The sequence below is a fragment of the Vespa velutina genome, chromosome 13 (assembly GCF_912470025.1).
Source record: "Vespa velutina chromosome 13, iVesVel2.1, whole genome shotgun sequence".
NCBI classification, from domain to species: Eukaryota; Metazoa; Arthropoda; class Insecta; order Hymenoptera; family Vespidae; genus Vespa; species Vespa velutina.
This window is the reverse complement of record NC_062200.1, coordinates 1,482,501-1,492,500: the sequence shown is the minus strand read 5'-3', so window position 1 is coordinate 1,492,500 and position 10,000 is coordinate 1,482,501. Positions and strand designations below refer to the sequence as shown.

The 10,000-nt window shown below is 31.8% G+C and overlaps 2 protein-coding genes across 4 annotated transcripts in view; one reads left to right on the top strand and one right to left on the bottom strand.

The window, feature by feature from the left end:
* The window catches only part of LOC124953949 (putative mediator of RNA polymerase II transcription subunit 26), a 35,463-nt gene that overhangs the window by 24,320 nt on the left and 1,143 nt on the right, over positions 1-10,000 (top strand). For both annotated transcript variants that reach the window (XM_047506046.1, XM_047506045.1), the window contains exons 2-5: positions 5,468-5,526; positions 5,742-5,815; positions 6,213-8,054; positions 8,132-10,000. The exon at positions 8,132-10,000 is cut by the window's right edge and continues 1,143 nt beyond it. In XM_047506046.1, coding sequence (XP_047362002.1) covers positions 5,481-5,526; positions 5,742-5,815; positions 6,213-8,054; positions 8,132-10,000 — 3,831 coding nt within the window. In that variant the 5' untranslated portion in view covers positions 5,468-5,480. The remainder of the gene's footprint in view (positions 1-5,467; positions 5,527-5,741; positions 5,816-6,212; positions 8,055-8,131) is intronic.
* The window catches only part of LOC124953950 (glycine-rich cell wall structural protein 1-like), a 68,785-nt gene continuing 62,694 nt past the window's right edge, over positions 3,910-10,000 (bottom strand). Inside the window, exon 4 of one of the 2 annotated variants that reach the window (XR_007102382.1) lies at positions 3,910-5,813. The gene's annotated coding sequence lies outside the window, so the exon portion shown is untranslated. The remainder of the gene's footprint in view (positions 5,814-10,000) is intronic. The other variant, XM_047506063.1, reaches the window with a different exon arrangement.

Sequence of the window (10,000 nt, the reverse complement as noted above, 5' to 3'; positions counted from 1 at the left end):
CACGTCTTTTCTACTTATTTATTTTTCTTTTTTTTTTACTTTTATCTGTTATTCTTACTTTTTCTTTCTTTTTCTTTTTTCTTTTTTTTTTTTTTTTTTTATTTGAATTTCCATTTCAACCAACTCCTTTCTATTTGTATGAATCAATATAAACGATAACGACGACAAGTGGAGTTTATTTTTAGGAAAACTAAAAAAGAAAAACTAAAAAAAAAAAAAAAACAGAAAGAGAAAGAGAGATAGAAAGAGAAAAAGAAGAAGAAACGAAGAAATGAAATGAACAAGAGAGAGAGAGAGAGAGAGAAAATTATTTCAGATGAGATAAGGTTTTATTCGTTAAAATAAGTATAAAGAGTTTTAAACGTACGAACGAGAATTCTTGACTTATTTTCTTTCATAGAAATGATTTCTTCTTCGATTAAAACTTATCTATCATAATGACAAAGAAAATAAAATAAAAATAAAAAAAAAAAAAAAATATATATATATATATATATAAGTATATTCTCTTATTGAAATTACTTTTCTTTTCGTATCAAGAAATAATCCATTAGAGGGAAATAAAAGAATAATAATAATAATAAGAAGAAGATTATCTAATAATTACTGACCGAAAATTTCAGTTTGATTATATTAACTTAATTTAACTATGCTCGAAAGATTTCAAAGATTTCAAAGATTTCAATCTTTCGATGTAAACCTAAATGCTAAAGCATTCACTAAATGAAACTGGATTTACTTTTCCAACTACATACATATATACGTATATATATATATATATATATATGTGTGTGTGTGTAATTACCTACCAGGGCCTAATTCTAATCTAATAACATTTCACAGCGATTACGTGGTCTTATCCAGACGAGAGATTGGGACAAGAATACATTAAGCAAATTATGCGACTTGTTCGACCATGTATTTGTCTGCCTATCTATATATATATATATATATATGTATATGTATATATATATATATATATATATCTGTATATACATATATGTGTATGGTCTATAGATATTGTGCATGTGCGTGTGTGTGTGTGTCTACGTGTATCTGTACGTGTGTACGCAAGAAAGAGAGAGAGAGAGAGAGAGAGAGAGAGAGAGAGAGAAAAGATCCAAGTATATAGAAAGAGACAAGGACGAAGAACATTTAAACGAGGTGGTATAATTCTACAAGGAAATGTGAGAGACACCGGTGAGAGGTAGATTATAAAATTTTTCAATAGAACTCGTTATTACCACTTTGCTTGGCCTATTACGTCGTCGATAAGACTTATTTCTCACATTTTCCATTTTTTGATTTCTATCTCCTTTTTCCCCCCTTCCCTCCCTACCTCCCTCCCTCTCTCTCACCCTCATTCACCTTATCTTTCTCTTTCTCTTTCTCTTTTTACATGTGGTCTCGTTTTAATGTTGTTGCGACGAATAAGAAAAAAAAAAAAAAAAAAAAAAAAGAAAAAAAAACCATTAGAAGCGAAAAGTTGAACGAGAGATTCCTAAACTCGTTTGCTCACGAGCTTTCGAAAGTACACGCTTATAATGTTCGCGGTTAATGAAATTCTCATGTCCATTACGCGTAAAATTTAAGATACGCGAGCGATGCTTTCACTTTATTCATATCGAGAGAATATCTCTCATGGAGTTATGAATTTCTTTCATCTTTTTTTCTTTTTTCTTTTTTCTACTTCTTCTTCTTCTTCTTTTTCCTGTTCTTTTCTTTTGTTTTTTTTTTTTTTCTTTTTCTTTTCATACATATTGTTAGCTTTTTTTTCTTCTTTTCCTTTCTCTTTATTTCTTTAATCTTCCTTTCTATTTCTTCCTCGATCAAAATCATCGGGAAACGTAAAAGTATGAGGAAAAAATATATAAAAAAAAAAAAAAGAAAAAAACACGATTTTTAATAATAATTCGTTCAATGTAATAAATTTTATTTATTTTGCATAAACAATCTGTTCTTTTTTAATTATTATTATTATTATTATTATTATATCATACTTGTAATTTTGTTAATATTAAGTTAATTTTATTAGAGAGGTTCTATTTCTTTCGTATAGAAATCGATATAATTTTATTTCATTATATTTCGAAGAGATACGATTTTATTTCTTTTCCCTCTTTTTTCTTTTCTTTCTTTCTTCTTTTTTTTTCTCGATGGTATTACATCGTTCGATCTTATTTAAAAATAATAATACGAAAATATTGTATTGAGGAACAAATGTATCTTGAAAATTTTCAAAAGGAAAAAAATATTGTTGTAATTTTACTTTGGAAATTTCGATATTAAAATTCTCGCAGTAAACGTCATTCTGATATTTTTCATTTTTTTTTTTTTTTTCTTTTTCTTTTTATTTCTACTACCCTCGCGTAATCTTCAAATATTTTTTTCGCCGCGTTAAATCGCAATCGTAACGCTCGAAACAGAAGGATTTATCGTTCGAGTGCTATACGAAAAAGAGGGAGATTAAAAGAGAAAGTGAGAGAGAAAGAGAGAGAGAGAGAGAGAGAGAGAGAGAGAGAGAGAGAGAGAGAGAGAGAGAAATAGATCTCGATGTCCATAGGGATGCACGCTTTTAAATAATTAACTCGTACGGGATACCGAGTTGAAATTTGAATGTGCTCGGCCATATTGATTTTCCGTCGATTTTGCGCCCCACATATAAACGACGGCGCCACCGTCGTTAAAAGTATAATAATTTTAAGAATGCGCATATTTTATTCTTCTCTAATCTTCCTTCCCTTTTTTTTTTTTCTTACTTCTTCACTTCCCTTCTCTTCCTCTTTATTTCTTAAAAGCACGAAACTCCGTGCTTTTGAGAATCGAAAATTGAAACTTTAACGAGAGGGGTAGGTTTACGAAGAGATGTAAACGGACAAAGAAGTAAAGAAGAGAAACAAAAAATAAATAAATAAATAAAAAGAAAAGAAAAATAAGAGAAATAATATTTCACAAAAATTCTACGTGGAATTTCTAATAACGTACGATATATATATATATATATATAAACTCACCTTTATCGTTCTTAAAGGAAGGACGGAAGAAAAAAGAATAGAAAAGAAAAGAAATACAAGAATAAAGAGATGATAAAGAAAATACACGAAAACGTAATCGAATGCATGGTTAAAAAAAAAAAAATATTAAATAATAAAGATGTCCGGCGACTTTAATATTCTTTTACAATATACGTAAAAGCATTCATCGAATAATGATAGAGTTGTAAATTGTAAACTGTCCGAACGTTTACTGTATTTATTGTGTATGTAGTTGAATTTAAAAAAAAAAAAAAGAAAAAATAAATAAATAAATAAATAGAAACAAAAAAGAAAAGAAAAGAAAAAGAAGACAAATAGAAGTAACATGAAAGATAGAAAGAAAAAAAGAAAGAAGAAGAAGAAGAAGAAGAAAAATACATATGTTTCCAAAAAGTCGCGTTTCCCAACGTTACTCTAAAACTATTTATCAAGAAAAAATGACATATTGTAGCTTCGCCTCGCAGATGTGCTCAAGTCGTAGATCAGTCTGAATGTGGTCATTCTTCATGTCAAGAGCGACGTTCCTTTTAAAAAATAAAAATAAATAAACTACGAGAAAGGAAAGATCTTTTCCTTCTTCCCCTTCTTCTTCGTTCTACGTTCTACGTTTTACGTTTTACGTTCCTAAAGTAAAATATTAAAAGCCCTTTAATTCTACAATTTTTATAAAAATATAAAGTAATAATAATAATAATTATTATTATTACTTTATCGTTTTATCTCTCCTTCATCATTTTCTATTAAACATCTTTATCATTCACTCCCTTATCATTTATTTTAACTATTTAATTCTTGATTTCGTTCATTTTATCTTTTTCTTTTTTCATCCTTTACCTTCATCATTGCATTTTTTACAAAAAAAAAAAAAAAAAAAAAAAAAAAAAAAAAAAAGAAAAGAAAAAAAAAGAAAGTTTTCCTTTTGTTTTATTAATTATCTCACATTTTATTTTTTTTATTCCGACATTTTCAATCCACCTCAATCTGTTTTATCTTCTATTTTATTTCGTTCTTTTCTTTTTTTCTTCTTCTCAATCCTTCATCTTAACCTATTCGTTCTTAAACAATTTTTATTTTATTCATATTATACGTATAATATTATTGATATTATTTTTCTTTTTAATTCAATCAATTAATCGTTAATGTTCTCTATTTACTTTTTTTTGTTTTTTTTTTTTTTTTTTTTTAAATCATTTATTTAATTTATATTATTGAAACGATTATTGTATTGAATTGTTAATCGCTAAAAAAAAAATTAAATCATTTCTCTATATTTAATCTAGTCGAAAAGAAAAAGGAAATCGTCGAAAACAATGAATATAAACTTTCCCTTTGTAAAACTTTTGTAACAAAAGTGACATTTCTCGTATCATGCAGCACGATTTCCTTTCGCCAGCGAATCAAACGATTGTGGATATGCGTCGTCGTTCGGAATGATAACTGACATGTAATGATACACATAAACTAATTCGCATAAAGGACGAACAAGATAATTTATAGTAATGATATTAATACGCTTCAATGCATGAATTCGAATATCACGATCTTCCGATGATGATCGCTCTCTTTGATTAAAATTCTGTAAGAGAAGAAAAAGAAAAAAAAAAAAAGAAGAAGGAAAAGAAAAAAAGATCATTCCAAGACAAAGGACAATTGATATCAAAGATGATCGAGATAACAATAAAAATTTATTTTCAATCGATTCATTCTTTCTTCTTATTTCTTTTTTTTTTTCTTCCCCCGTTTGTCTTTGGTTTGGTTTTTCTTCTTCTTCTTCTTCTTCTTTTTTTTTTTTTTTTTTTTTTTTTTTTTTTCATTTTAATATTGATTTTTCTTAATCAATTAATTCACATCTTTTTCCTTTCTTTCCTTTTTTTTTTTTTCTTTTTTTACTCGCTTATGATAACTCGATTTACGTCGAAATCTTTTCTTTTTTCTTCATTTTTACAAGTCGCGAAAAAAAGTTGACCAACTTTATTTTATTTCTTTTTCATGAAGAAAAAAAGAAAAAAGGTTAAAATTCTTTCTACTTTCTGAATTTCGTTATTACTTCGATATATACATATACGTATGTACGTACGTATATGTATATATAACATAGAAACGAGAAACCGCGCTGCGGAAACGATCCTAAAAATGATGATAGATGTCCGGCGCTTTCTATATTTCCTTTCTCCCTGTATCATAATTCTAAAGAAAAATATACTCCTCTTCTAGTATCATAAAGGATCTGGGTACATACTAAACTCCTTCGATCTACCTTTTCTCTCTCTCTATCTCTCTCTCTCTTTCTTTCTTTCCTCTTAATCCTCCTGTTCCGCTTTCGACGATATACTTTCCATTAGAGAACCCTGACTTTTCAAACTTTCGATTAATCGTCCACTTAAAAGTAATCTTAACACAGATAATCGTCTATTTATCGTTTTATATTACAGAATTCTCGAATAAATGATCTCATGGTCTGCCACGATGTCGTTGAAACGGATATCAAATTGTAAGTACATACATACATATATATATATATATATATATATATATATACCATTAAAAATTAATGATTTTATACAATTAGTGGTCTATTGTTTGAAATTAGTTTTTATAAATGCAATCAAATGATCCTATTACATACGAAATAGAAATAATTAAGATAAAATGATTATATATATATATATGTATATATATATATATTTTTTTTTGTTTGTATCCTAGATGTCCTTGCAACATGGCTGTTGACCACGGTCGGGGCGATTACCGTGTCCATAGACCGTTCTGATGTTAAAACTGTAAGTACATTGTTATATATTAAATTATCGTGAAAGCGAATATATATATATATATGTGTGTGTGTGTGTGTATACTTTGATCTCTTCATTCATTTTCATTTCTCAAAGACCATAATTCTCTACATAATTTATTTATATCGATCATATTTAATAATTTCTCATTACGTCAGATTCGACAGAACTATCACAGTTCATTTTCAACATGGAAGTAAAAGTATCCGTTATTAGAGAACTATCATTTTCTCTAAACGGTGAAACTTTTCAAAATCGACGTATTTATAATCGAGAAAAAAAAAAAAAAAAAGAAATTAAAAAAGAAATCAATGATGTTATTTTTTCTATTTTTCTACGTTTTTTTTTCTATCTTTTTTTTTTTTTTTTCTTTTTTTTTTTACAGTCACCAACACGATCGTCAATGATCGCCAATGGATGGAGACCACTGGCAAATGGATACGAAGATACGATTGGTACTAACGTAAAGCCGGCTAATCATCTCGAGAGAAACGCACAGCAGCCTCTTCCTCATCCTCATCCTGTATTAGGTAAACTTCAAGAGCACATGATCAAGTCGGAAAAACTGAAGCCTCAAAGGAACAAAAACAAGCAGGGTTCTACGTCGAATCAAGATTACAGTCCGCCTACTATACTCGGTAGTTTCACAGTTTTTGGTAATGCCGCGGCTAAAGCACGCGGTGAAGGACAAAAAGTTTCACAACAGAGCCACGGTAATAACGTTAACAAATACGTTGCCAGTGAAACAAGGGATTATACTTTTTTGATACCACCGCCCAAGGACGCATATCGTTTTGAACATTCTGAACCACCGCGCAAAGTTATCAGGGATAATAGTTATTCGATCGTTAACGATTTCTTAAGACAACCGGCATACGTACCACCACAGGCACATCAAATTGTACCAGATGCAGTAAGAGCTGCCACTTATTTTATCAAGGGATACACATCAACTACTAATCCAGTTCCGCCAACCCCATCGAAAAATAGACCACCAACGTCCTATTACAACAATGGTTATCCTGGTGTACCTCAACTTCTTCAACCACCGCGACATCAAGCTAAACCATTCGAATCTTTAAAAATATCTGGCAATGCCAAACCATATCTTCAACCACCTGGTACCGATGTAAACGTCGATTTTGTTAAAGACGATAGGATCGTCGAACAAAAACGTCGTCCAAATTATGACAGATATCAGCCACAAATACATACGTCTAATGGTAATTTTTATACCCAAGTGAATCATCCTATAAATCATTATAAAACATCATACGAAAGAGATCCGGCTTATCTTGTACACGAGAGTCATGAAGTTAGCTACGTGACACCGTCCTCGATATATAACGAATATAATTTTAGACCGTCGGTACCCTATGACACATTATTACCACCCGAAGTTTATTCCACTTCTACGATCGGTACATCGTCTACTACTGTAGCACCTCAAGTTCAAGATCAATCGTCGACATACGTTCATACGAATGACGTTGTACGTGATATCGATGATTATTATAAAAATTCTCATAGTACTACGGCAAGCATCAAACAGAACGACAATCATGGTGATATTTTATCAACCTCGGGTATACCCAATACTTATTATGTATCTGAACAACAAGATTTAACTCCTCCACCACCATCTTGGCCATTATCAAAAAATAAATATCCATCCGATATAAACGAGGTATTACCAAGGATAAATCCACCGAATAAATTCACTTCCAATATTATACAACCTAGTCAACTTCCTCAAGTTCCAAAAATGGTTTACGTTAATCCTCAAGTACATCAATATCAAAGCTCGGTCGTACCCAGCCAGCAACAAGATTATGAAACGCCGGAGAGTATATCGTTGAAACATTTCAATGAGCAACAGTTTATCATTCAACAACAGCTTGTACAACGTGACAGGCAACGTCTTGCCGAACAGGAACGTCAGCAACAACTCGAAATTCAAAAACAACAGCAAGAGGAATTGAAGAAACATCAAGAGGAATTACAGAAATTGATTAAACAACAAAAGGAGAAAGATGAGAATGGTGGTTCTTTTATCGAGAAAAATATTACAGATCAAATTGAATTCTCCAAGATCAATAATAACAGAGAAAGACCTTATTCAATCGAATTATCCCAATACGAAATCCCTAGGGTTACTTCTCAATCGCCTAACATCTACAACGAACAAAATACTTTCATAGAGCATAATACGTCACATGGATCGCAGGTAATATTGAAAATCTTCGTTCTCGAATGATATCGTTTAGAAAATGATATGTAATATTTCGTTTCGTTTTTATTTAGATTCAACAACAACCGGAATCAGATGGTGTACCATTAAAGACGAGCTTTGAAAATCAGGAATATCAAACGCAATACGTTCAACAACAACAACAGCAGCAGCAGCAGCAGCAGCAGCAGCAGCAGCAGCAGCAGCAGCAACAGCAGCAGCAGCAACAGCAACAACAGACAGATTATCATAAGGAATTGAATAATCAGCAACAGGAATATATTAATTATCAAGAACCTGAATTGCAATCTCAAAGACAACAAAAACCATCGCGTGATCAATATAGAAGAAAGAAACCTGGCGTTACAAATACAAGTCCTACAGGTTATGAGAATATAATTACAACTGAGATACCTACTGAATCACCGGAAACATTCATACCTTATACTTTCCCTGTCGAAGAAGTATCCGTACATACGACTATTTCACCGGAATCTGTAACTTTCCCAAGTTCCCCAAGTACAACTCAAAGATCGAGAACACGTAGGCCAGGATTATCGGGTCAACGTAGAAGACGTCCTTCGACTACGACGACTACGACGACTCAAGAACCTATTACTTTAACTGAAGGTGCATACTATGAAAAGTATGAAGATATACAACAGCAACAGCTTGATCCCAATAGACGTAGACGTATCAAGCCGAGTTATCAAACGAACGAGGAAACACATTTCGAGAGACGACCGAACATACGGAAACGTCCTGGTAATCGAGTTAGGGTTAACCACGGAGAGCCCTATGAAGCCGAAATCGTTACTGAAATTATTCAGACTCCTGTGAATACGTACAAGGGTAATACCGAACAACATTCTGAGAAATATGTCGAGGATAACAGATATACATCGAACTTACCCAACAACCAATACTTCGACTACACATCCGTTGGTTCTCAATATACCGATGACGATCATCGAGATTATACTACCGAAATTATTCAATCGGAATACCCAACCGAATTAACGAGAAGTAATAACACCGAGGATTCTCAACGTATTCACGATCATAATCATCATCGAACAAATCCAAATGTCGTCACGAATATTCCTCTCGAGGATTTGTTCGTTAAGACCGATGGATATTATTTCGATAAAGGTATAACGACGTTGCCTACGGCAACTACAGGTACTAAGACAGCAACAATAACAACAACAACAACAACAACAACAACAACAAGTAATATAGCTAGTACTACTACTAGTACAACTACTACACCACCACCATCACTGTCACCATCGCCACCATCTACGACAACTTCGATCGTTAAAACTGCTGTTACCCAACCATCTCACGTTTCTTCAACTACGTCAAGACTTAAAATACGACCAATGAGATTTGGTAATACAACCAGACCGAGATTCAGTATTAAAGATTATAAAAGTCGAATGGATTATAAAAATAGATTGTCGCAAATCACTGCTACTACTACCACCACCACTTCTACTACTATGGAACCTCCTAATCAGATAACCCAATCTAAACAAAGGCTCTCCAATTTGAAATCTCAACAGAACAATGAATACACAGGAAACAGAGATACTACTGGTAGATACAAATATATGTCTAGAACGAGTTACAGAACTACAACTGTTACACCGACCAATGAATCAGAAAATAAATTAGAAAGTGAACATAATCCATCATCGTCGTCGACTACTACCGAACGATCGACCAATAGATTCGTTCCTAAGAGAAGACCGATAAGTGGTAATCTTTATCGTAGTAGAATTTCTGCTACTACGAATAATCCTAATCGATCTCAACAACAACAACAACAGCAACAAGAGCAAATTGATAATGAAAACAATTCGAAATATAGTACAGCCAGACCAGAAAACGTTTTCTCATCCTCGGTAAGACGTAGACCGATTAACAAAAATAGACAA